Below are 27,565 nucleotides of genomic sequence, written 5' to 3'. Positions count from 1 at the left end.
TCCAGTACTTGCTTTTTAGTGGCTTAACTGAAACTGTCTGGATTAAAATTTTATTTGTGTTGATTGTAAGCCTAAGGCTGAATTTTTAGGAGAGAGGCTTTTGGCTAAAATTCTTTAGTATATTAGTGAATGAGATGAAGAAAAAATGCTTTATAAAAACAAATTAACAATTTTCTTCAAACTGTTTTTATGAGAAACTCTATAACTGTCATCTTTGGAATATTATTTGAAATTAGATGTGACTATGTGTAAGCATGGCTGAGGTAGAAATCAAGCTTCCCTCACATGACACGGATGTGTTTTTTGTTTTGTTTTGTTTTTTTTAAGCTTCATTAGTTTTTGGGGTTTAATGAGCTTTCATTAATGTACAAACTGAAAGCTGTACTTTGCAAAAAGTAGAGCCTATAATTTTGTGTAGATGTCTTCTCTGGAGATTTTGTCAGCAGTGAATATACTTCATCTACTCTGAGCTCTTGGGTGCAAGATAAACTTTTTCATAGTACCAGTAGAAAGGCTGAGGAGGCAGCAGTGGCAGAATGGAGAGAGTGTTCCTTAAAATTTCTTGTTTCAGCAGCCGTTGTGGCTGTGGTGGTGCTCGGTATTTGTGTGTAAGAATAGTTCACTTCTCTTTTGGGTGACTAATGAGAGGTGTTCTCAGGATGCTGACCTGTCACAGTTGCAATAGGGTTTATGTCAACTCTGAACTTTTGACACAGTAACACCTTGGAAAAATAAAAATTTTTAGTGGGCTTACAAAACATATCACTAAGATTTGATTACAGTTTCAAGACGTTAGGCAAATAATATTAACTAGCTTCACAGAAATATTCAACAGCTAGACTTTATAATATATGTGAAGTACTAAATGTAAAATCCACTTTCCTTCAAATTTTATTAATGTAGAACTTCAGCAGGGATAGGCCTGTGGTCAAGCAGTGGAGGAAAACAGGCTTTTTGGATCGACTTCTAGATGTTTGTCTGAAATTGCCTGGCAGCTTGCCTGCTTGACCTCAGAGCTTCATGGACCCTCTCTATTTAACTTGTGTTTGTTCACAGGAGTACTAAGCTCCAGCATGTAAGTACCTAAAATGAGCCAAGGTGCAAAGGTGCTGAAGCTCCATGCTGCCCAGTTTTGCCAGGGAAATTCTGAAGTTTTGAACAAAGGCTTATGTCCCTGAGTTTACTAAGAAACATGAACCTGGGGGTTCATTTCTACTTGTGCCTTGAATAGTGCCACATTTTGGAGTAGCTTCATGCGAGAGAGGTGATTTTAAACTTCCTTTTATTATCAAGGACACGGTATTCCAAATGTCTCCTTTGAACAAACTGTTGTGTACGTGTGCAAGCGATAATAAAACCATTTGCCTAGCGCTGTGGCATGCTGCTGATTTGGGGAGGGAGAATAAATTTTGGCTTATTTTGGCTTTCAAATAGGACTGTACTGTTTTAAGTTACAAATGTGTCTTGAATTCCAATCTGTTTCAGTAATTAATTCACCGCTCTTTGTTGTTGTTAGGAGCTGAAACTACCATTTACTTTTTTAAGCGGACACATTCATGAACTTCGGATTCATGTGCCATGGACAAAATTGGGATCAGAACCAGTTGTCATCACTATAAATACAATGGAATGCATCTTGAAATTAAAGGATGGAGCTCAGGTAAGAAGTGTGATGGATGATTTTCTAATCATAGCTTCTATAGGTCATGTTCTTTAAAGCCATCTGAAGAATCAGGCATGTGAAGCTGGACTCCCTCTTATTTTCTGAGTGTCATGGGGGAGTAATTTAGGGTTCTTCTTGTTGCAGAATGATGTTTAGATTTCTTAGAGAGAAGTGCCACTTAAAAGAGTTTGGTGGCGGGTTCACTCTATTATTTACTGCATGGGGGAAATATGCCAAGCCAAATGCTGCTTATCTTCTCTCCAGGAACCTGATAGCCATTCATGAACTGAACCTTCAGATGTTTTCCCTCCCTGATAACCGTTCACTCAGGAGTCTGTGTCTTGGGGCTCCGGAGGCAAACTTTCAGGCAAGGCCTATATCTGTTGTGGTGCAAACTGTCAGGATTCTTCTCTCCCTGATAACAGTTTGCTTTGGAGTCTGTATTTTAGAACTCCAGTAGCAAACTTTCAGGTGAGGCCCGATAACCATATGCAGAGCAGACTTTCAGGAGACAAAATTATTAGAAAAATAAAAATTTAATGGAGTAGAAGAGCAGGAGGTCTGGCTCAAGCTGGGTACCTGCGCAGAGGTCTGCCCAAGCACAGAAAACTACAAACTTTTATCTGTACAGACCACAAACACTGTAATTCAGTCCAATAGCAATATTTCACCACCAGGTCCTTTTGCTTGCCATTGGACCTTTTTTCTCTGACTCCGCATGGGCCTTTGTTTTGTTCAGTTGTAGACATTGTTTTTGGTCCATATCCTTGCAGGTACTGTTTTGTCTGGATAAATCCTTTCTTCTCAGCGAAGTGCAAAATAGGCCCCAATTTGCAGATGTCTGTGGTGTCTCTGCGTTAGCCTTGGATCGTTGGGTTTTTCTCCAGTCAGTTCCATCCTTCCCAGTAAAATGCAAGCTGGACTTTATCTTGCAAGTGTTTAGTGTAGTCTGCAGTTGCCCTTGGTAAAATTTTAGCAAATCTAGTCTACCAAGTAACATGAACCAGAGTATATTAAAATTCATACAACCTTATATTTCTAAATAATCCATTACATTCAGTATGCATCTACTTAAGCTAAATGACTAATGTTGAAGTTAAATTGGGCTCATTCACTGACCTGTGAGTAGTAAAACCATTGCCATACAGCTCACTTACTTAGCAGGGAGAGCTCAAAGTAGGCTCATCCAGGCTGTCGTGTTTATAGAATGAAGTGGTTGACTCATAGTCAAATTGTATACAGTAGGAAAAGTATGCATGAGACTCCCTGCGCCCAGAAGTTACCCGTGTTCAGTTGCCATTCTGCTTCCCTGTGGGTCTCCTGGAAGGAGTTCTTGGCCTGGCTGCAGCTCAGGCCCTTCCCTCCTCTGGAGCCTGGACCAAACTGCTGCTGCTTTGGCTGGAGGGGGGTGGGTTGAGTGCATCCACCACACTGAGAGGCTAATATTGTTCTTCTCGTCATGGGTAGTATCATGCATATTTTTATTTTTCTATGAGCTGTAGCTGTCTTCTTGCAGATGTAAAAGCATCTTAATAGTGCTCTGCCAGAGTTTTCTTATGACTAGACAAGAAATGGATTTCACCACTGGGCATTGGGCATTTTTCAGAAGTGTGTTGTTACCACAGAAGGAGTGCTTTAGAGATTCTGGAGTGTAATTCTCTTTTTCCCTTTAGAAGTTGTAGTACTTGCCTGAGTGTACTTGTAAGACTCCTTACATGTAAGGGTCCCAAAGAGCTTTTTGTTTAGTTGCTTGCAATAATTAGTCCAGTACACAATTTCACAGGTTCAGGAAAGATTTCCTCTGACACAATGAAACTGAAACATGCAGTGGCTCAATCTTATTACAGATGTAACCTACTTAACAAAAAGTACTTGGGTATGTTAATGTTGAACTGTGTGTGTGGGGGGGGGGGTTGGTGTGTTAGTGTGGTGCATTTTTTTTTTTTAAGCCTTTTTCACATTTTACTTTCATTATAGTCCTCCAGTTACATTAAGGATCATGCAAAATAAAATTCCAAGTTGTGCAAAGCTCTGAAGTGTTTGGTTGGGTGCTTGATGAGTTGTTAACATTTAATGTCAGTAGTTAGATATAAGCCAGCAAGAACATTGGGAAACACTTTGCCATTATGTTTGATGTTTCTTGTAATATTATTTTACAGTTCCAGAGCTAAAACGCTTATTGTTGATGGTGTAGAAATCTCTAGTCCTGGGTATGCTACTCACAAAGCATATGCTTGTATTCTGTGGTTACACATAACCTATGCGCATTCATGCATGTGCCACATACACACATATATGCACACCCACAGCGAAATCCTAAGTACTTTTTCAATGTTAACATAAGATTTTTAGGTCGCGTGTTCCATGAGAAATGAGTTTTAGAACCAGCAAATTACAACTACTTATAGAAGTTACAGAAAAAGACTTGTAGCCCATGACTTTGTGCAACCCAGAACTAGTATTTGATATTGGACCATACAGATGGCTACTGCTGGAATGATCAGATTTCCTGCTTGCATGGTATTTGAAACTTAAATTTTGTGGTGCATACAGCAAAAGGTCAAGTGTCATGAATGTAAAGCACTCTCAAAACAAGTATTTGTTACAGATGTTTAAGATTCAGAGGCAAGAAGGGGTTTTTGAAAATTGCAACTGACATTTGAACAAATTATTCAGTGGTATGTACACTCAGGAGGGTAAAATTTGGGTCTGTGCCATAGAATGATTATTTTTGACTAACATGAATGTAGATAAAAACACTTATGCTGTTTTCTGAGGATATAGTTTATATTGACAGCCTGAATTTTATTTCTTAAATTACTATTTGAAAGTGTTTTATAAAAAGAAATGTTTTGACAAATTCCTGTGTTTTAACTTCCAATGTGACAGTGTATTTGGCTAAACCAAATTGTCCTAAAAATCTTTGTAATCATTGAATAAAAACACCTGAATGAAATAGGATATTTCTATGGAAAATTGTAGTAAAATGAACTTTCAGTGAATTTAGCTCCAACTTGAACTGTTCTGCCAAGGAATTCATATCAGCAAAGACCAGAATTAGCAAGAAAGTTTAGTTCCCAAAAATGCATTGGCTTGATCCTGCATTTACTTTCTCAAGGGAAACCTCTAATGAGCATGCTCATAACTTCCCCTGAGTAAAAAATAAAGTTTCTGACCTCAGCTTAGTGTAATATATATCCTTTGGAAAGTGGCTATTTAAAAGAATTTTTGTTTTGAAGATATATCAGGATTAAAATATATGGCATTGTTTGAAGCTATTGTCCATTGGACCCTATAGATTTTTTTTTTTCTCACAAAAAACTCTCCCCCTTTGTATGTTTTTGAAGAGAGCATCAGCCCCTGGGAAAGCCTTTGTACCTCTGAGCTTTACTGTGATGCTGTCTCATTCTTAGTTCAGTTTCTGTGTTAGTTTGGGTGGATTGGTTGGTGTTTGTGCTATTGCAGCATCTCCTGAGCTGAGAGAAAAGTTTGGAGTAGACAGTAATGGCTCAACTGCTAGTTTTATGCTAATTTTCTTTTCTAATCAGAAATGTTGTATAAGTAGTAAGTTTACCCAGGGATACACAAAATCCAGAGTACAGAATTAGTGGTATTTTTAGTGAATTTTTGAGTACTTTGGAGATCATTGCTTTCTCCGCTTTGCTTTGCTTCATTCTGTACAAGTGATACTAGCACTTCTAAAATCACAACATTAATTAAATATGGCTACTTTATAGGAAAATGGAACTTAAGTACATCAGGAACAGAACTTTGCAGTGTTTAAAGTGGTGTTCTGTTGAACATGCTTTGTATGTGCTCTTTTGCTTAAGAATTTGGTTAATGCCAGTAAGTGCAGCAGAAACTGGGTGTGAGGCATTGTGCATTGCTTTTTGACGTCTGTCAGCTTCATGCATCTATACCTGTTTTTTTTTTTTTGCTCCTGAACATGATCTTCTGCAGCACTGAGATTTAAGTATGATTGTTTATAATGTTACCCAATTCATGAAATGTGTTGTTAAGTATTATTTGAAATGTGTTCTTATACACTTAACTTAGCTGTTAAGTGACATTAATGAGAGCAGTTGTCTCATGTGAGTTGTTAATAGAATCAATACTCTGTGATCACCAGCCATTATATCATCTCAGATAAGGAACACAGTGAATCCTACTAGACCAGTTGAGGTTTTTTTTTCAGTTGTTCCAGCTCTCCAGGTTCAGAAAGTCTACGTATAACCCATATTTAATAACTATTTCTCTGCTTTTCATAGTTACTTTGTCTGTGACAGTAGTCATATCACAAAGCATCCGATTATGGACATAGTGCAAGCACCACTATTTTTATTTTCCCCTCTCCTAATTTATAAAAGCACATCCCTCTAGTGTTTTCTGAAACTGCAGTGAATTTCTGTGTTCCTCTTATCCAGGGGTTCAGGAAAAAGTTTACAAGGTAAGAAGGCAGAATCTAAGCTTCCAGAATGATAGATTTTTATCACTCTGTTCATTTATATAATGGTTTAAGTAGCAAACATTCTGCAAACAGTCTGGAATTGCTCTCAGAGAATGTAATCTCTCTCAAAATAGAAGAAAAAGGAAAACTATCGTAGTCAAGCAGGTCCCATATTACAGATGAATGGGGGTGCTTGGTATCTGTATCTGGCTTGCATAGGAGATGGCAAATTAATGCTCATATCCTGCTTCCAGCAGTGTCTTGAACTCTATAAATGGCAGGACATTCTGGTATGACTTTGTCAAGAAGACTTCTGGGTAAAATGGAAGAATTTTAGGCCTCTGAGGATGCAGTGATTAACAAGGGAGGTAATGGGCATGAGCACAACTAAGCAATGCAGCTGCACTTTCTGATTGTCGTAATGAAATTTCTTTCTCAGGCTTGAACAAGCGCTTATGTCCTTCCTACTGCCAACGAGGTATTAACAAGGTGTAGACACCTCGTGTTGCCACTGTTTATTTTGTGCTCCTATGTACTGTGAGAACCTAATTCAATACTGGTAGAGAGCAAGAAGTTTCTACTTTTCACATTTTAGAAATCTAGCTCTAAAATTCCTGTTGTCTTGTTCTTCTGTCTGTCTTGTTCTTTCTAAACTGAGGGTTTGCTTCAGTATGCAAAAAATGATTGAAAGACAACTATAAAGCTAATTAGACATGAACATATTATTGTATTATAGCTACTACAGAGGTGGAGAACTGTTTAAAAGCAACTTTCTTCCAGAAGTAATAATGCCTGTCAGCTGTTGGAGTTCTGTTGAGGTTCAAGACCTCAGGTTCCCTAGTTGCCTTGTCGTAGTTTGTTGTATTCTGTATCTTTTAGTGTACTCATACTGTTGGTTTCTCTTAGGCATATGTACTAGGCTTCTCGTGACCTATTCTTAATAATATCTCAGCAGCTCTTCTCAGGCCTGTGAGTATTTTGCCTTGATTCCTGTCATCTTTCCTTCAGTTTACTTGGCTGATGGAGCTCACTCAGTGCCTCCCATCTTGCTTCCAGCTTTAGCTTATGTCTTCCTTCCCACATTCTGGCATTTTCTTAATGTGAGGTGAATTGGACAATTTGCTAATCTTGCAGAAAACAGAACCAGCTCCCAAAAGATGAGGTTTCTTGATTTCTTTGTTCTGCATTATTGTGTTGAATTAGTTTGCTGTGTGATCAGATAGGGGCCAAATATGGCATACAGAGAAGGCACTGTGTGTAGGAAAGGCTCAGCTCAGCTGTGTTGTCTAAATGTGTCCTTGACTGATCAGTCTTATCCCACTAGATGACATATGGAGTGTTTATCACCTGACACCTACTGGACTAACCCTTCCAAACAATAGCAAATGCTTTTTTCCCCAAGAGTAGTTTTTCTGAAACTAGAAAATATTCAAAATCTGGTGTCTATCTATTGTGATGCCACGTCAATGCACTTTGCAATTGCAGTTCAACACAGAATGAAGAAGCAGACTGGGTTACTTGAGAAATAACATGGTGAGAATTCAGAATATCAAAATTCAGTGTTAAATCCACAAATGTTCATATAATATTTTTCAATACTATCATTTTTGCTGGAAAAATAATTTTCATTTGCTGAAAATGGAAGTGTTACAAATTTGCATATGGACTACTGTTTCTGAAAACAAGAGCTAAAACCCAATTTTTGAGACTTTCCTTGGAACTGGAGTGTATTAGGAGTACAGATTTGTTGGTGTAGAAGCTGCAGCTGTACTAGGAGTGTGTCCTGGCTGAAGCATTTCACCATTTCTGAGTTATGGGAACTTGTGTGTTGTGAAGAGTATGTGTTATCAAATAGGGCACAAGTAATGGTCATTTTAACCCATTTCTCTTTCATTTTTGCTTCCATAACAGTCTCTAAAATTAATTCCAGTATTTGACTGTAAGTCGCCACTGGCAAGTTACGTTCTTGTTAAAAAAAAAAAAAAAAAATCAAATTAGGTATGCCAACAGCCACTAAAACTGCGTGACCCTAAAATATGCACATATCTCTTTAGTCATGCACATGAACCTATGCCAGATTCCAGTGTTATCAAAATCTGTATTTTTTATTTTAACCAAAAGCAGGTGTTTCTGTTTTCTGCATGGGTAATCATGTTTCTGTGCTTATCTCTGTATGAGCTCTGTCCTGCAATACAATTTCACTTTACTGAGCTGCCTCTTACATGTTTCTTTGACACTTAACATCTGTGCAGATTCTGCTTTTGTTGTTATTCCCACTTTGCCTGTGAAGTAGTTCAAAAGTTGACAGTTCAGTAGTGTTGCCCATGTGGAGCAACACAATACCAGAGGATGAGGTTTTGTTTCGGAGGAAGCTGATGTTGCTCCTTTTACTTATTTGAAACTATAGTTCCCTATTTCCTACTTTGTTGCTTTAGATTCCCTTGCCTGGGGCTCGTGATGTTACTTAACAAGCGAGGAAGCAGCAGACCTGTGTACCTGTTGTGCTGCATTGGCGTAGGAAGCTGGTTCTTTATACGTATGTTTCTCTGTGTACATTTGTATCTGTGCATATTAAAGCTTCCCATTTGACTGTTTTTAATTTCATTATTGCTTGATGATAAGGAGGAACAGTTGGGACAGGAAATATAAATAGCATGTAGTACACAGGTAAACAGTTGCTTTAAAAAGTCATAATTTCACTGTTATTCCACATTTTAGTAAGGCAACAATAGCAGTGAAGAGCTGTTTTCTGACTGCTGGGCAAGCACTGTCATGTGTGCCCAGCTCAATGAGAGTCAATGGATATTTAACTTCTTTTCTTCCTTCCCTCAAACAAACCCAAACAATTTTTTCTTCTGGAGTGCTTTCATGGAGCATCTTCACATGTTCTGTAATCACTAGAAAACTGCAGACCCTAGACTGAGTTTTTACACTATATACTATAGCTATATTCTAGAAAGTTTACATTAAAATTGTTACGGTTGTTTATAGATCAAATCAGGCTCTGGGATATGTATGACTACAAAGGAAGGGGGGGGTGTGTATGCACACAAGTTTTCTAAAATGAACTTTGAGTGCTTATGTTGGAGAAAACGTCATCAAATTTACTGGTACCTCCAAAAGGTAACAGGGCTGCTGGTTGTTCAGGTCCTATGGAATGACAGAATGTTGGGGATTGGAAGGGACCTCAAAAGATCATCTAGTCCTACCCCCGCTGGAGCAGGAACACCTAGATGAAGTTACACAGGAGTGTGTCCAGGTGGGTTTTGAATGTCTCCAGAGGAGACTCCACAAGCCCCCTGGGCAGCCTGTTCCAATGTTCTGTTACCCTCACTGAGAAGAAGTTTCTTCTCAAATTTAAGTGGAACCTCCTGTGTTCCAGTTCATACCCATTGCCCCTTGTCCTACCATTGGTTGTCACCGAGAAGAGCCTGGCTCCATCCTCCTGACACTCACCCTTTATATATTTATAAATATTAATGAGGTCACCCCCCCGGTCTCCTCTTCTCCATGCTAAAGAGACTTCAGCCTTTCCTCATAAGTCCCTTCATCATCTTCGTTGCCCTGCGCTGGATTCTCTCCAGCAGTTCCCTGTCCTTCTGGAACTGAGGGGCAAGTTCACTCCTGACGTAGGTCCCCTTTAAGACAAATCTTTGGCTCTGTATCTGATACTTTTAGTATCTTGCACTCCAAAGACTTTTAACCTCTAAAATAACACAGCTGCTTTGGCAGGTTATGCATGGAAGTACAGTGGAGTTTAACAAAGTATTGCATTTTGAATAAACTTAAGAAAACTAATACTAGTAATTGCACAAATTAGGAGTTGCTTAAGAGTGACTGTTTTCAATACAATGACACGTGTCTGAGTGTATTAATCCTTCAGTGATACTGCCTGTCACATACAGATATATACAAGTATATCACATCAAAATTAGCAGGGAAAGTAGCACAGTATCTTGTGAGAAACTTGTGCATTAATATGTAATGATTTTGGAAATGTATAAGTATCCTGAGTGACAACACTTAAAAACATAATATAAATGCTGTAACTGTAAGTATTGGGAGACTTTCTATGGAGACAGCTAAGAGGATGATGCAGAAGTTCATCAGTTTGAGGAACTGCACTGCGAGATAGTTGTGGGCAGGTGACTCACCAAACTGGTCCATGTTAGCCAGCCAGCAGTTCCTCCCTGCCATAGTCCCCTTCCTTCCCTGTGGTGTGGACTGAGGCATCTGGGGAGCAGAACCTGACTTGTACATCACTGATGAAGCTGAATTTCAGATTTAAGAACAAGTTGTATTTGTTGTTGTCCAGCTCAGGGTTGAAATCACCTGCTGCTTTCAGAACAAGGTTGTCACACCAGAACAGTCTTCTCTGATCATGGTGATGCACCAGCTAGAAAAGGTTGTTTGGTTTCCGTTTTGCTATGGTTAATTCGGTGAATTGGTAATTGGGGGTGATGTTAGAATTTGTATTATTGAATTTTGGAAAGGAACCCATTAGCACAGGAACAGAGACAAACTGTGATTGCTGCAGTGCAGTTGCTACAGAATCTCCTTTCAGAGCAGACCTGTGGTTTTTTTTTTTTCTCCAAGTTTAAAGAGAAAAACAACCCACCAATTTTTTTAAAGACACTTGATGACTGAAAGTAGAAACTGACAAAAATATTAATTTATTTTAATTCTGCAGGTGGGCAAATAGGTATGAGTTAAAACTCAGATACCGCAACCTCACTGATTTATATTCCAGAAAATAGGTTTACTAAGGCAAATACAAATACTAACATGTAAGTGGTGTATTTCCCTTTATAAAAAGTACAGAGAAACTTCTGCTGTGTAGATACAGGTGTATGAAGTAGAAAGATTAAAGTAATCCTTGTAGCTTTACTGATTTTACTTACCTTTTTTTCTGACCTACTTGCAGCAAAGAAATATGTCAATAGTCAGTGTCTTTTTTCCAAGGTATAGGGTGAAAGGATTTATATATCATCTTTGGCATGATTCCTAGAAATCTGGGGTCAGATTCTGATTCAGCTTTCCCTGGCGTAGGTCTGGAGTACCTCAATTGATTTACTTTGGAGTAATTCCAGATTTATCCCAATCCAGCTGACATCAAATCAGGACCCTACAATCCAGCTTTGTTTCATGTAGTCGGGTGAAGAGTTTGGATTGGTCTGGTTTAATGGGGAATGAGGTGAGGTAATGCATTTCAAAATATTTCCTTGGAGAGGAAGTAGTTTTTCCTCATTTGTTGATAGATTAAAGCATAGTTAAATTTGTTGGAATGTATTTTAGCTCCTCATTATAGCAAAACCTGCTATTTCAGAATGGGCATGATTCCTGATTTTGTAGTGGAAAAACCCTGTAATTTATCCACCTTTGGTAAAAGTATCTTAAAATTCCAGAAGACAAAATACTCTTAATTCTTTCAAGTGCAAAGTGTTCTCTGAAATTATAGCTTGTTCCTTTTGGAAAGAGAGGTATTTTCTCTGAAGGAGTGTGATTCAATTATAGTTTATTAGGTACAGTTATTGAACTTAAGCAGAAAAATTGCCTTTATTCACCTATTGCTTGTGACTTACCTTACAATACCTGCACTTAAAGAGTGGTTCCTGATGAATAATTCTGATGCACAACTGATGTAGATAGTTTTATTTTGAATACCTATGGGCAATTACAAACTCTGTCTCAGTGAGCTACACTTTTTCCTGAATAATGAGGAAATGTTCAGGTTTAAATGTGCACTTTCTTTTATAAGGAAAAATCACTGTCTTATCTTTTCACAGGCCATAGAACCCCAGGGCAGTGGTGCTGTGCTGCTGGTGATGTGCTGGACCATCCAGTCATCTCAGTAACTTTCTCAGTTTAACTCTAACTGTTAAAGAAACATGAACTTTAACTGTAAATATTTATTTCTCTGCCTCTGGAGAAAATGGAACAGGCTTGATCCCTCTATTGAGAAATATGAAAAACTCTTTTTAAATTTTCTTCCTCTTTTTGGCATATTTGTGTAGTTCTGCCTCTGACTTGCTAAGAAACCATGTCCTGAGGCTGTCACCGTGGCTTACTGAGGATCCTGATTTGGTTTCCATTACCCAGACAATGTCAGCTTTGGACCAGCTGGTGTCTTGTGGGGCTATCTGTCAAAATGCAAAGATCTCAAGAGCCCAGAATGCTATAAGGTGGTGTCTTTCATTTTCAGTGTAAGTCCTTATGCATTGCACCCAATTGGAGGATGAATAACACAAAGCTGCTTTATCCTTTCTTATTTTATATGCATGAAAAATCCTTCTGGAAGATTTTCTTATAAAGGGCTCTATTGATTTTGAGTTCTTCAATTTGCAAGTATTTTCAGTTAAAGCTGAATGTGTATTTTGGTTTTGTTACGTAGCATTTTTCCTTTTCCTGTTAGCCTGTCAGCATTATTCAACATTTTAGTTGAGTGTAGTGTTCCCTGATATGAAGTAACGGCTGCTGCAGTGGACAGTAATGTGTAATTACTTAGAATTAGGTCCAAAGCTCCTTAGTGCTGATATTTTAGAATTGTGTTGATAAGTAGTGACTGCTTCTCAAAGAACCACAGTGATTTTCCATGGAGTTCTGTGGCTGAGTGGTCTGATCGATGCATCCAATGCTGCTCCACAATCTGCTGTGGGGAGCAGTTGTGTTCCAGCCCTTTAGATGAGAGGGCTGCTGTTAGGTTGGCTTGTTATTCCTAGTGGCAGAAGAGTATCATATTTCCTGGCTTCTAGGACACTTACTGTAGGTGAACATCACATGTTGTATATGTGTGTAGTTTGCTGCCTTCTGGAAGCCTCTACCTTCCTGCATCTCTGCTACATTCCAGGTATTTAAGCTTTCTGGCCCTGCAGGTTTTCTCCAGCAGAACCTGTTGAAGACCTGAGAAAGAGGGTGGACAGGAGTCTGCTACTGACTCCATACGGTTCATTCAGCCTTTTTCTGACAGTCCTCTTTCCCATATGTTCCTCAGATGTGGACAGTGATGGGCTTGTGGGAGGTGGCCATCTTTCCTGGAAGCTCTTCAACTCTTTTTTTCCAGTGTGTATTTAAATACGGGCTCATTGTATGATGTGGGAGAGGCTATGAGCCTCCTAGATAAAATGATTGTGGGGAGCAAGCTGCCTTCTCCACTGTGGTCATCTGGTGTGCAGCTGAGGTGCTGAGGAGAGGAGGCCAAAGGGAACACGCTACATGAATTGTCCTGCCATAATGCATATGGCCTGTGGGCTGTAGGTTGCTCATGTAGATACCTGCTTATGGTTGTGAAGAAGCAGATTTTGCAGTAAAACTTCAGAAAAATACTTAGCGGCATGAGAAAAGTCTGTTTAAGCCACAGTGAACTCTAATTCTTTTTACCAGCCTTCCACAGGGAGGGAGCATCTGGTGGACAGAATAGATCAGAGTCCCCAGTGCATATGCTAGTGGTTCCATTGTCATCCACAGACATGATATTTTTGTTGATTTATTTTGTGCAACGAATAAAATTCATTTCCTGCTCCATTAAGGATGGTCTACTTTGCTTGACTTGCGCAAAAATGGGCTATGGTTTTATCCATATAAAAGCTGAAAGCAATTGGGTGGCATGGAGTTAATGGTGGACATTGGTTTTTTCTTTTAATCTACTTATGTGTCTACAACAGTTCTTTTTATCTGTAATCCTCCAGTTGTTGATGGTGCTAAATTTTCTGCAGTTAACTTTCCTTCCTCAGGACTGGTATCTAAGGTCAAGATACTCTCATTTTTAATTCCTTTTTTACATATCTAAGAGTTATTCTACTCCTAAATGTGGCTTATAAAACTGTAGTTTATTACCCATATACTGATTGTTTAAGCACTTCTGTCCTCAGTTAAGTAAAAACAAGTGAACTGTGTGTGTAGTTGTTGGAACAGCTGAGATTCACTTCTATTGCTGTGTGTATAACACAAATTAACTTGTAAAAAGGGCATGCTGTGGCTTTTCAGTCATTTTTCTTTTGGTGTTTTTGAATACATAATTTATGCAAATATTTTCTTTCTGTTGAAATTCCAATGTTGTTTTTAGCCTTTTTCTCTTTTGTCTTGGAAAAAACAAACCAAACAAGATGTTTGAAATAACACAGACCAGTATTTTCCTGCTTGTCCAAAGCAGGACCCTCCCGTTTTTGGGACTGTTCAGTATTGAGTTGTAACTGGTTAAACTGCTGTTCTGTTGTCTGTGACTTGTTGCTTGGATGTCTAGTTCTCCATTCTGGGCTGTGTTTTCTTGGAAGTATGGCCGTGTTTTTCACCGAAGGGCCTAATGAGGTAAACGAATCCTGTGGGTACAGGGCACCACTAGGGAGATGTTATTTTGGAGGAGAGACCTGGGCACACTAGTGTGTCTTGAAGCCATGCTTCACTTCAGGTGGATGTTTTTTTTTTGTATATGAAGAATATTTTTATCAGGTAAAATGAAGTTGTGTAGCTGTCAGGAATGTTGGAAAACTTTATTTGAAAGAGAAATACCAAAATACAGTTTTTCAGAAATCTGAAAGTAAACTTTGGTGCTTCCAATTGAATGATTTCTCACTGTCCCCCCACCCCAGCATTCATCTTGGTCGTGTGATCTAGTAGTAAAAGCAAATATCAAGGTAATGAGACCATAGGAGCCTGACTGCAGTGAACTGGCCAGTGTTTCAAATCTGGTGAGGAACAGACTTGCTTCAGAATTGCCAGCAGACAGACATTCCTCTTCCTTCTGGTCATGCTGGACCTGGCTAGAGGTTGGTGGTTCTGGCCCACAAATTCTGAGTTTGGGATGTAATTCTATGATTCTGACTCTATTTGAGGGTAAAATGCAGCTATTTTGAAACCAGCACTTCATGTGTTTATCTGTTGTTAAACCAGTGTGGTGACTATACTAATACCAAGCTCCTATTCAGTCCTTGGCACCAGTATGGTGTATGACGTTTTGTGTTTTATGAATACGTAATGTTCTTGGATATCTACACCCAATTAAAAATCTTAATAGTGATGATACGTGTGTCTTTAATGTGTAACATGTTTGTATTTTGTACTGTTTTATTTGAAGAACACGTTTCTTAGATTTGTGCAAAAGGCTTATGTATAATCTTGTATAAGCAGAAAGCAAGGATGTATTTAAGTGGAGTGTTCTGCTATTTTCAGCATTTATCCCAGCCTTTGGGGAGACATGTAGTGCTTTCTTAAGCAGTTTCTAAAAGTAACTTTTTGAACACATTCAGGTCATAATAGCATAAAAGCTTCCTTTGTACAGGACGAGTTGTTTTTTTTTCCCCATCATTGAGCACTGCTGCAGTGAATTTAAATGTGATATGATCCCGTCATCTGTGCTGGCTTGATGTAGTTTCTTGCACAAATAAAAATATTTCCAGGATTTATTTCAATTCTTGAGAGTAAATTCATGTGTTCTGTCATGTTTACTCTTATTATTGAATAAGAAATGGTTTTGTTCATGCAAGGTTATCTTCTTCTTTCTACAATTTAAGAAACACAAATATATTCCTAGATATACATTGCGCCTTGGATTTGTTTTTGGTTTTCTGCAGTGTGTGGCTTGTTCAGAAAGAAATGGGCTTAATCTGTCTCCTGTTCTGCTTCTGACTGGCACCATATAGTTTCAAGTATATACTGATTAATCAGTAATGATTCTAAATGATCAACAGATGAGTCTTGCATGATGCGGGGATTTTTTTATTTGTGCCTGCACTACAGTTCCAAGTCTTGTTTTAGAAATGGAAGGAGGGTGGCCAGGAGGATGGGAAGGGCAGACAGGGATGCTCTTTGACATCCAGGTCAGCCTGCACGTGTAAGAGTTTGGTAGGCTTGAACATTTCAGTATGATTCTTAGGCTTTCCTGCCTGAGAGATCTCATATATTTTGGCTGTCTACTCATCGCTTAGTCCAGATCCCTGCTTGCTGTGCCACTTGCTGCTCTCAGAGATGCTGTTTTGCTACCTGAGCTCATACTTTGCCTTTCTGAATATCCCTTCCTTGTGCCAACCACCGCTCTCACTTCACAAACCCAGAGTGCTTCCCTTGCCACTGCATTTTGAATATTAATGTAGATTTATTGGAGATACTGTGTAATTTGTTTTTCCTTAATTAAAGGAGTGCAAAACCTGAGTTTGGAAAGGGTTCACTTGTATTTTGAAGACGAGTAGCGCGTAAGCATGATCCCCATCAGAAAGCCAGGCCTCAGAAGCTTGTCCTGCAGTCCTGTACCATTTCCATAAATATTTGTTTTATTCAGAATCCTGATGTAAACTAGGCTGAAAATTAGAATAGCAACCAGTTAGAGGACAAAAGTAGTTTTACAGTATTTGGAAACATTTATTTCTTAAAGATTAACAGGTGCCTATCTGACAAAAACAGTTACATAGTGCTGTCTTTTTGAGTTTAAATTTATACAATTAAAAAATGTTGGATTCCATTGGAATGCTTAATCGCTTTAATAGACTGTTTGGAGGAATCTCATAAATAAAAAAAATTGAACACTTGCACAATTTCTTCTGGGGGCTTCGAACTATTTTAATTTCATTTGGTAAGCAGAGGTAGTGTGTATAGAACTTTCTGATGTAGATTTTTTTTTTTCCTGGCAGTAAAAATGCAAATAGAAGTAGAATTATGACACATCTATTTATAAATAAATCTGTTTAGAAACTCTCACTTGATAGATAAACTTTAATGAAAACCAGTTTACTTCAGGAAAAATTGCCTTTTATTTTCCCTCTTGAGAAATCTACCCTTGTCTTGTTTTTCTATTTGTTCTTTTGGGAACTTTAATCTCTAAAAAAATGTTATTTCATGAATTGTTTAAATATTGGTGTTTTGTCCAAAGCTTCTCATGCGAAATTCTACAATTCTATAAAACCAGTTATATATTTTTGCTAGAATGTTACATATTTAAGACTGAAGTCAATTCATCGTTGGAATGTCATGCCTCTTCTTATGATCCATTTTCTTAATTGTGTCATTGCTTTTCCAATATCTTAATGAAAATTACCCCTTTCAAGAGAACGTAGCTATATTCTTCCTTTAATGTATTAGAGAACGGTGATAAGTAATATGCATTTAAATATAAATTACAATAACAATGTAAAATGCGAACGCTTTTCTGCACTTCGTTTATTTTCCTATAGTCTAAGACTTGGAGGAAAAAATATTAGCAGGAATGTACGCTGTATTTTGGTAGAAAGTGGGTTCACAGTATGGTTTGGGGTGTGTGATGTTTTTCCTTTTTTTCTTGTGTGAGGCTGCAGATACTGTGTTCCCACATGTTGTGAGTTATATTATCTGCTCAGTAAATCAGTTCTTGTGCTCCCGTGTAACAGCAGCTGTGACAAACTTCTAGCAACATGTAAGGTGTTGGAAAAAGTCCCTAATAGAACTGGTAAGCGTATTGAACTTCAAAAGTAGTCTCTAGTACATGTACCTATTCAGAGACAGTACTTGCTGGGCTTAGTCTCTATTATACTGCAAGTAGCCACCTGTTGGTGTTCGCTGTGTAGACAGCTCATTTTCACGGGCTGTGCGGGTCGTGCAGAGGGCTGCTTGTTGCTCCAGGGTTGTAGCGTTTGAGGTGCTGCAGGAGCTCAGCCTGGGGACAGCAGCGTTGCTGCTCCGCTGCCCTTGTGGAACCTGCTGTGGGGTCTGCAAAGCCTCTGATGCCCCAAACCGCCCGTCTTGCTCACCCATTTTTGTCCCCAGCCCTGCCCTCGCTTTGTGGGTGGCCCTGCGGGTTCTCCAGTTATCAAAACTCGCGTGTAGTTCTGTAGCTTTGCTCAGTGTGCTTCATTGCTGCAATGTGTCTTACTCTTAATTAATGCAATTCTGAAACCAATAGTTTGGTTGCCCAAAGATTAATTTGAAAATATTTAGCCATTTTAATTTCCTACTTAGTAGTGGCATCTGCACAAAATACCATGTGAGTAGCAGCAAGTTTCATGATTCTCTGGAGGGCATGGTTTGCTGCAGCTGGTTTTGCTGTACTCTTATACAATAAAAAGTTTTACTGAATATCTCATAACAAGCTGCCGTTGTACAGTCATGGTGGTATTTTGTAATATACCTACAATAATCCACCTGCGTGGTTTTCAGCGAAAGGTTTATTGAATTGAGTCTTCTCCCACTGCTGGCTGGATCCTGCCTTCCCACCTGAGCTGGAGAAAGTCCCAGACTATGCCTGAAAGGGAATATTGGGGCAAAGTAACTTCAAAATTCTGGCTTCTTCCACCTGAGAAACACACTTCCTTCCTCCAGAAAGGAAAAACGAACAAAAAAACTCCCAACCTTGCTAGGTATGTGAAGAAACATGCCGTTCATTGCTTATCTTAAATGCTTGAACACAGCACCTTTATTCTAACTGTATTGTCTCATATGGTCCTGTTTTACCGCAGGAACAATGTATCTGAGGTGCAATACTGGCACCTAGTTTCTGAACATTGTGCTGTGGGATATTTGGGTGGTTTAAAAGGTAGTCATCTAAACAACTGTACATTAGTGTGGGGAAAAGCGTGTTTCCAATAACTTTTATAGATCTTGCAGTATTTAACAGGCATCTGTAATAGCTGTGTATGTAATTGTCTCTCTATGATCAAAATCAATTATGACACATTTTTACAGTCAGATGCCAAATTAAAATTTATTGTTAAATGCAAGTGAGGTGTTTTTTTTTTTCCATTTAATAATGCTGGAAATAAGACTTAGCGCTCTGTGTGTCGTTCAGCTTAGTATGTTGTAGTTGACTGAAGCATTGCTCTGAGGTGCTTATGGGAATTTTCTCATGGCAGTTGGTTTGGCTGTTGTTCAGAGAGCCATTTTCATAATTCCTTCCAAACTATTATGTTAAACTTACAGATCTTACATATAATAAGTCATTTAGTAAATTTTAGTCCCTTTAAAATCTTGTAGAGAGACACTCATGCATTAGAGGTTTACATAGCAAAAGAGCTCTCTGTGGAAGAGACTACAGGCAATGACTACTACTTTTTTCTTTTCTTGCATTAAGCCAAGTGACTGGCTGTGGTATGACTTGCATTCTTTGGAGAAGGTTGTATTTCTTGTGTAGTAAAGGTGCTGTTTTTAGGGAGCACTGTTTGTTTGCTTGTTTCTACCACTCTGTTTTCTTGTTTCCTTTGTCTTTTGTCATCTTTGTCAAACTATCCCACCTCCATTTCTGATCATCTACTAGTCTGTCCTCTTTGGCACTATTCAGTAGTCGATATTGGAACAAGTAATTATTGAAGAAGCTACCTACCATCCTGGATGAATAGGCTTTTAACACCAACAGAGCTTTTTGATCATGTAATCTGATCTTCTTGTAAGAAGATGTCTATAAATTGAACTAATTTCTCCTGATCTTCAGGGTTACCATAAATCAGGTTTTTTGCTTGAGCTAACACTTGGCACCCAAAAAATTATTTTGGTGCCTGAAAGTTTTTCTTGGGTAGACTTATGAAGGATTTTTTTAAAGTTGATTGGGATGTTTGCAGGGCTGGCAACCCCAGGAAGTTGAATATCTCTGGCCTTGTTACTGGACTCTTGAAAGTACAAGAGAAAATTTCAGCTCAGTGATTTAATCATTCTCTCTGATCTATAAACTGCCCCGGGCCTGGTGCTCTCTCAGGTGCTCTGGGCTAGTGGCACTTGCAGCAGGGGAACAACATGAGACTCTTGGGTGGAAGGCAGAACAAAGAGTGCTTTCTCCCTTTTTGCTCCTGCCATTAGGAAGAGGATGTTCAGAACCTGTTACAGAGCTTGGGACACTGTCACTTGACTGTCTTAACAGTGGTAAACGTGGTAAAGTACTCAACCAGACTAGTGGTCTGTGGCTGGTATATACTTTCTTTGAGATATTTGGCAAAATAAGCCATGTCATCTTGTGGTTGCATAAATACGGGTGGATGGATGACTTAGGCATAGAGAATGAAGACCGGAAAAGAAATGCTGAACATGTTGGTGCTTCTTGAGTCTTCTGGGTCTGTGCACCATGTATTGTTTCCTCAGCAGTGTGTGGAACATGCCCAATTTTTAGACTGTATAAGCAGCTCTTGTGTGATGTGTTGTTGTTTAATTCAACTGGAACCCCCTGCTGCTTTTCAGTGCTTACTTTTCAGTTCCTGCATTTTTCTGTCCTTCATGCCACTGACACAGCGGTCAGCTAAAATTCCTTTTGGAAGGGTAGTAATACTATAGTACTAGACTAGTACTGTTTTTGTCATTAGAGTTTTTATGAAAATCATAAAGGTATCTGTACAATTGATAACTTTACAATATTCTGTATCATGATTTGGCATGAAGTTTTGTCCTCATAACATAGATGCTCTTTGGTTTTAGTCTGTATTGTTACTATTTTCTTTTTCAAAGATCAGCTAAAATCTACAGGTTATCTATCTCCAGTATTGCATCTTTTGTTTTTTTAACCATTGCATTGAAACTCCAACTCTAATAATATTTTAAATTAATTTTTATATTTCTTTTTTTCTGTTTAAACTGTATTTGTTCATCCTAATTCTTCAGATATATCCCTAATGGGATAATTTAAAAAAGAGACTCTGTAGATAGAAAAAGGCTGTTTGTAATTTGTCACTAATGCTTACCTATATGTAAGTGTGCCTATGTTCTTCCACAAAGGGAGCAGGATTAGGATGAAGTTCTAACTACCAGATCAAGTTTCTAAAAACATAGAAAGTCACAATGTAGGAAACATAGTTCAGTATATTTAGAAAGATGGATATTGAGAGATCATTATGTGACTGTGTTGAGACTCATATCAGTGTGATGCACTTCCACAACAGTGTCCTGTTGTAACTTTATGTATTGTCAGTTTGAACCTTGTGTTAGAGCTTAGAAACTGATTTTGAGGTTCCTATGGATGTTGAAGTACTATTTAAGCACTTGGCACTTCAGCGTTTGTTCAGTAGGAAGTAAAGGTCTGTGGCTTTTTGCATCTGGGTTTATTGACCAGGAAATTTGGAAATAATATTGTGCCAGCCCATTAGCTATATGAAAGCCAGATGCATTTTTTTCTTATCAAGTATGTAAAAAAAGAATACTTGATCTCTTTGTGCAATGAATCACAAACTTGTGTTCCTACCCCAACGGTAAACCTTGACAATGAGCAGCTCCTGGAATCAGTTGACCATGGTTATTGAAGATTTCAGGAAAAAAAAAATTGAACAAGCTGACATGTTTTAGAGCTTTATATTTCTAGAATACTTCAATATGTATCTATCAGTACTTAATGCTGAACGAACATAACTTTTTAAATTTTATTTTATTGGTATATAGAACCCATTCAGAAGTGATGGATGAATGTCCAACTTCGTACGTTCAAGTACGAAGTAGCTGAACCTGCTCTGTGAGATGTGGGGTAAATATTTGGTCCACAGGCTGTTGAAGGGGAAGGGAGGGGAAGGACAGGATTGAGACCTGCTTGGCAAGAGTGAGTCTGTCTGTGTGTGTGTGTGTGTGGTGGAGCTGGGAGGGGATGGACTGTGGTCTGTGCCACAGGAGGGTGCTAAAGCGTGAACCTCATCCCTGGGTGATTGCTGTGGGTGGACAATCCAGGATTACCTCGGTGCTTAAATTCTTGGTATTACCTAAAATTCAGATCAAGATTTGTGGGGTTTTTTTTGTAAACAGGGATTTGCCTTCTGGCTAATGTAATTATCTGTTCCAACTCCTCCTCAGGACTGCAGATAAAATGCATCAGTCAAGTAAAGCTCTCTTTTTATTTGGTATGAACAGTGGCACTTGAATGAATTTCTAGTATTGTGGGTAGTATGTCTTGAGTTCATTTTTGAAGAAGCTAAAACTATCCACCATCCCAACAAATATATACAGTCTGAAATGATAAATAGTAGAGAAACCTGAATGAGTTGATTATTTAATGGTGTGTTACCTGTGGTTATTCAGGTCAATCGTAAATTTATAGAACATATTTCTTTAAGTAAATAGATAAAAACCTGATGGATTATAGATGTAAGATAATATTTTTGTGCATTAAACTTCAAATATATTTTCTGGCCTGTGTTATTGAGTAGTTTTGTTACCAGTGATGTTCCATGTTTTAATTTGAAATGAGATACATTATTTTCTTCTCCTCTGCTAAATCCTCCCTGAGCTTTCCTGCTTGGCATTGTACGAGATTAGAGGGTGTTTCCAGGCTTTTAACTTTCCCACATACACATTTTTTTCCCCAAGTTATTATGAATCTTATTTCTCTATCCTGTTGTTCAATTTTTAATCTCTTTTACATGTGGCTGGAGTCCCCATCCCCCAGCTTCTTTCAGAATATTTGTATGTTTTGTTCCCTTGGGCACTTCATTTCTTGCTGACACTCACTTTCCTCCCTCGTTTTAAACCTGTACTCATTTTATAACTGCAAATTAGAACAGAGATAAAAGAAAAAATATTTTCCATTCAGAATGATTGGCACAGAGTTGGGAGGAGAGGTTTTGCTCTTAATTTTATATTAAAAAATATCCCTTCTGGTTAGCTTGCACGAAGAAAAGTGATATTCATTTGAATAATTTTGAATGTCAAAATTTGTATAAAGAAGTGGCATGCACATGGTGGTCACTAGAAAGAATAATAAATGTTGGATTCTTATAAAAAGTCTCTACTGCCTGAGAGGAGACATGTATTTTAAACTCATCAATGTGATAAACTTTAAGTTATGTTATAATTATAGAGGTCTTTTGTAAAGCTTCACAACAGTTATAATGTAGTGTTGACAGCTACACTTCTAATATATAGCATTCTGATGGTTATGTGTGATTGCTGACTATTTTAGAAGATAAATTATTGTTTGTTTAGGTTTAAGGTAATGTTTCAAAAGCTTTCTTATTTAGAAAGCAGTACATTATAAACAGCAATAAATTCCTTGAAATGGTGTACACGTCACAGACTGACAATTGCAAAAGAAATGACTGATTGTAAGTAAAAACTCCTTAATGTACATGTTTTGAATAAGTTGTACCTATGTGTACTTTTTCACATTTATTAACCAGGAAGCTTTTGCAGCCATTCAGCCGGCTTTGTACTTTAGTCTATTAGTTTTGTTAACTAATGTTATTTAGATAAGATGTAATCGACAAATTGCATTTGGTGAAAATATGTTCTTCCCCATAGTGGTATTTGAAGTTAACTTAAAAAGAAAGAATAAAAATAAATGCAGAATTTCAAATGAGTCCTTACAAATACAGTAGGGCTATTAATATGTAATTGAAAGTTTAAGTACAAGCTTTTTTATAAAATTGTCTTGTTTCAATGGACGTTTTACTTGAGACAGCTAAATAGCTGGAGATACCTGGAACCCTCCACCAACTTGGCTGCTTTGTTTAGAATCTGATCAGCAGAAAAGTTAGAAAAGTACCCGAATCAGGACAAATGATGTTTCAGCCAGGTATATGGAAGTCTCTAAAATTTAACCTACAATTGTACACACCCAAATATTTTAATTTGTTAAAGCTATTTGAATACCATTCATAAATGGCATTAATGATACAATTACATAGTATTGCATGTGTGTGCATAGAATGCACCAAATGTCTATTGCATGAGAACAACTATTGGAAATAAGTTAGGAAATAAAATTTTGTCTTAATATAGCACTAAGAAGCCATTTAGTATTATTTTTGTGAAGGCTGTGCTTAATTCTGAAAAATTGAAGTATCTTTTATTAGTCTCATGTCAATTTACCAAGCTCCTGCAGTAGATTGTATTGTATACAGAGATCTTACTTTCTGTTTAGTTCTACAAGCTTTTGAATTTGCAGAATGCAGTGAAAACTGTAGAGAGTTTGTGTTGCTGTGCCCACGGCTGGTAATCTCATTCCTACTTGAGCCTCCCTGGATCAGTAAAAAGATCCTGAAAAGTGTCATTCCCAGCTGGGGAAGGATTCCCCTGGTGCCTTTTCTGTGGAGAATGGCCACAAGCTCATATTTGGCTTGGTCTCATACAGTAAGTGAGGAGGAAAGAACTGCTGGGCTAAGATCTGTGACCCCAATGCTTTTCAGTTGTGTTGGATTTTAAGCTTGCTATCCTAAGGAGGCCAGATGTGCATGATTTTATCTGTCATTCAGTCTTGTCTTCCTCTTCTTTCTCACTGCTCCATTAAATTTTGAATGTATTGACTAGTTTCAAACAATTTTGATGGGGAATTAGTCACTTTAAGGATAATAACCTATAAATTGATGAAAATCAGTGGCGGCTGGGGAGACCCGAGTGGGTGTACTTCTTCTGACACTGGCATGTACAATCCTTTGCCATTTCATTATCTCCTTTCCTCTCTTACCCCCCCCCCACCAGCTGTTGAAGGACAAACCCTGCCCAAATGATGCTTAGCAGTGAAAAGAGCTCGCTTGGATAGCAGGTTCTCCAGGCAGAGCTTTGTGCCTCAGGCCTTTCTCTGTCATGTGTCAGAGGTTTGTCCTGATGTTAGAAATTTGGGAGCTGGGGACTATTCCACATGCTGAGGCCTTGCTGTAGGTAGAGTGCTCCATGGTGTTCAGAATTAGGAGAAAAAATTGGTCTGGACAGTATTATACCTTCCTCTGAAGGAAGTGGGTGGCAAGGCTATGTTGTAATAAAAATTATTACTACGTCCTTGGCAGGTGCTTGGTGGAAGGAGTTCCTGCATGTGGGGTCTGGCTTTCTAATAAACTGCTGTAGGAAATGAGTTAGGCGAAAGTACCACTCAGAGAAACTGTGAAATGGAGCTGCAACGACAACCCACTAGGACAGTGGGGAAACAAGTACACTTGATAATCTGCCACCACAAAGGAAAGTGATGTCTTGGTGAAGAGTGTGGTGCTGCTGGTTGAAACAGGTTTTGGGACTAGTGCTAGTCCTCTAGCAGGTGGAACAGATTACAGTACTAAGGGTGACCTGGAGGGGCCAGGTTTTTGCTAATGGCTCCCAGATGTTGTTTAATGAATCAGTGATGTGATCAAGCCATGCTCACAATGGTATTTTGATCTTCCTGTGGTGTTCAGGACACCATACTTGATAAAACGCTGGAGAAATAGCTGTCATCTGTAACAAGGATGAGAGTATGTCCAGTCTTTGGGACAGCGTCTTCCAAAATAATGCACAAAAAATGTAAACTGGTCTAAATACTGTTACTGAACAGAGAAGAAAGGAAATCCAGTGGCGTAAGAAAAAAATGTTTGTTGTGGTGCTGACCAGTTCAGTGGCTGGACCTGTCTGGGGGTGACATGGTCCTATAGCAGCCTCTGAACAGCATGTTGGGCTGGGTGACAGCAGAGCAGTCAAACTGTTCTGGAGTTTCCTGGTGTGGAGATAAGCTGTTTCAAGGTGTTATTCAGACTTAATTTCCAAGAGAAAGTTGGGCTTTTTTAAAATAGATACCAGTTCATTTAACACTACTAGATTTCATTGTTTCTGAACACAAGTCAGAAAAGGGATTAAGGCTACATCTTGTCCCTTTTCGTCTCATGTTTACAGTCGGTTCCCCTGCTTGCGTTTCCTGTCACTCTTTCCTCCCAGGCCTTCAGGATAAACTGTTCCAGCCACTCCTCCTTCTCATTTTTAGGCACAAAGAATCTGGGAGGCAGGAGGACCCTTTTTAGCTCCCATCCGTCCTGCATCAAGGATGCCCCACATGGTCCATTTTGCTGAAGGAGCCCAGCTGGCACTAGTCTTTCTGCTCCATCTCTCCTCTTGACCCCTTTTCTTTCAGGCCACCCTGGTGTGAGAATTACTGAGTCAGAGTTCTGTGCACTGTGAATTTTGTGGAACAAACATTTACAAATTGCCTTTTTTCATCCCTTCCATCCTCCCTTCTATAGTAATGCCAAATCTTGAGTATAGCTGCCAGTTGCTACTGTAATATTTCTTACTGTTTGTTGTTTTCTTCTTTGTAGCTTTGAGAGATCTAGTCATGGATGAGGACTCTGCTGTGCTAGGTGTTAAACAAACACAAATTAATGTCACAGGATTAGGATGCCTCCACTCGTATCCCCCAAAACTGGGCAAATTCCCTGTAACATGAGGAAGAGGGAAATCTTTAAAAAGCTTACCGTATGAGAAATTGCAGAAAAGCCATTTTGAGATGTTTATTTCTATTAAAAAGCACTTACATCCTGGTAGGTGGCCTCATAATTTTTTTTAAAACACAATAAACATCAAACTTTACTAGATAATCAGTTAACAGTTTATAATAGCACTTCTTTCCAAAATGCAAAGATATTTGTACAACTCCCCTCAAATGACTTACGAAGTCATTTTGTCACTCTGTCTTGGATATTGAGAAATTGGAGTGTATTTCTGAGGAGCACTTAGTGAGAACAGCCTGTTTTATTTGTCTTTGGCTCTATGGCCTTATAACCGTAGGCTATCAGATTCTGACAGCTCCCTTTCTTGTAAACAAAGGAATGTTCCTCTCAAATATTTCCGATAATCAGCTAATCAAACCAGTAGCAACATCACAGGGAGATGTTATTGCCCAGAAATCAGTAGGCAGATAGCACACGTTTTGACTTCTACAAGCTTCTTGGCTGTCACTTGAGGCTGCTGTGGCAGCATTTTAGCCTGTTTACAGCTTTCACATGGATTTCTAACTCCTATCGCTGTTTCTGAGCACATAGTGCTGTGCTGGTATAGAATTAACAAAACATGGCTTATGATAACAGACTGAGGGATGGATGTAACCTCCTGAACTAGTACAGGTATCTTAGTGTGCCTTGCTGGTCCCTGCTGCTACTCCTTTCTCTGAATCTAAAATCAGCCGAAATCAGATACAACAAGATGCAAATTCAGGCCAACATCTTGTTAAATTATTTCTTGATTGCTCCAGCTTGTATATTATTCTTAACCAGGTCACCCTGGTTTATTTCCCCCACATACCAAAGTGCTTTGCCTCTGCACCTGTGGCCCAGATTCCTTGATATTTTTCTATAGTCTGGTAAAAACAATTTAGTACAAAAATAAAGACATTCCATCATGCTCTCATCTACCTTAGAGAAAGGTGGAGCTTAATCTCAAAGTACTCACTCAGAGTTATGTGATTTGCCAGTCTAAAAAGTTTTAAAATTGGGTATTGCAACAGTGAAATTAAATGGACTGTCTTCAGTAGACTTAGGAAGATATAAGTGTATATGTATAAGCTATATATAGCTTCCATATATAATACAGAACTCCTTAACTATTCTAAAAAATAGCAACCCCATCTGATTTAGCTAAATCTTCAGTATTTTGTACTGTCATAATTTTTAGATAGCTATACATGTGTATTTTTTTAAAGTTAGTTTGCATTAGGCTACTAACTCATACCTTCCAAAAGATTTACGGATGTTGTTTCAGTCACCAATTTTTCTGTTTCAGTGGCAGTATGCTTCTAGTTTGCTGTTGATTAGAAAAATAATGAAATTATTTTTCTGCTCCTATATTTCAATTTCTGTTTGTTGTTA

At 38.4% G+C, this 27,565-nt stretch overlaps 1 protein-coding gene across 10 annotated transcripts in view; it reads left to right on the top strand.

The window, feature by feature from the left end:
- Window positions 1–27,565, top strand: part of VPS13B (vacuolar protein sorting 13 homolog B) — a 455,756-nt gene that overhangs the window by 5,624 nt on the left and 422,567 nt on the right. For 9 of the 10 annotated variants that reach the window (XM_082046868.1, XM_082046872.1, XM_082046866.1 and 6 more), the window contains exon 3: window positions 1,517–1,660. In XM_082046868.1, the coding sequence (XP_081902994.1) occupies window positions 1,517–1,660 (144 nt within the window). Of the gene's footprint in view, window positions 1–1,516; window positions 1,661–23,966; window positions 24,096–27,565 lie in introns of those variants that run through there. The other variant, XM_082046873.1, reaches the window with a different exon arrangement.

The sequence above is a fragment of the Streptopelia decaocto genome (genome assembly GCF_964273445.1).
Source record: "Streptopelia decaocto genome assembly, chromosome: 2".
Classification (NCBI taxonomy): domain Eukaryota; kingdom Metazoa; phylum Chordata; class Aves; order Columbiformes; family Columbidae; genus Streptopelia; species Streptopelia decaocto.
This window is presented reverse-complemented; position numbering and strand designations above follow the sequence as displayed.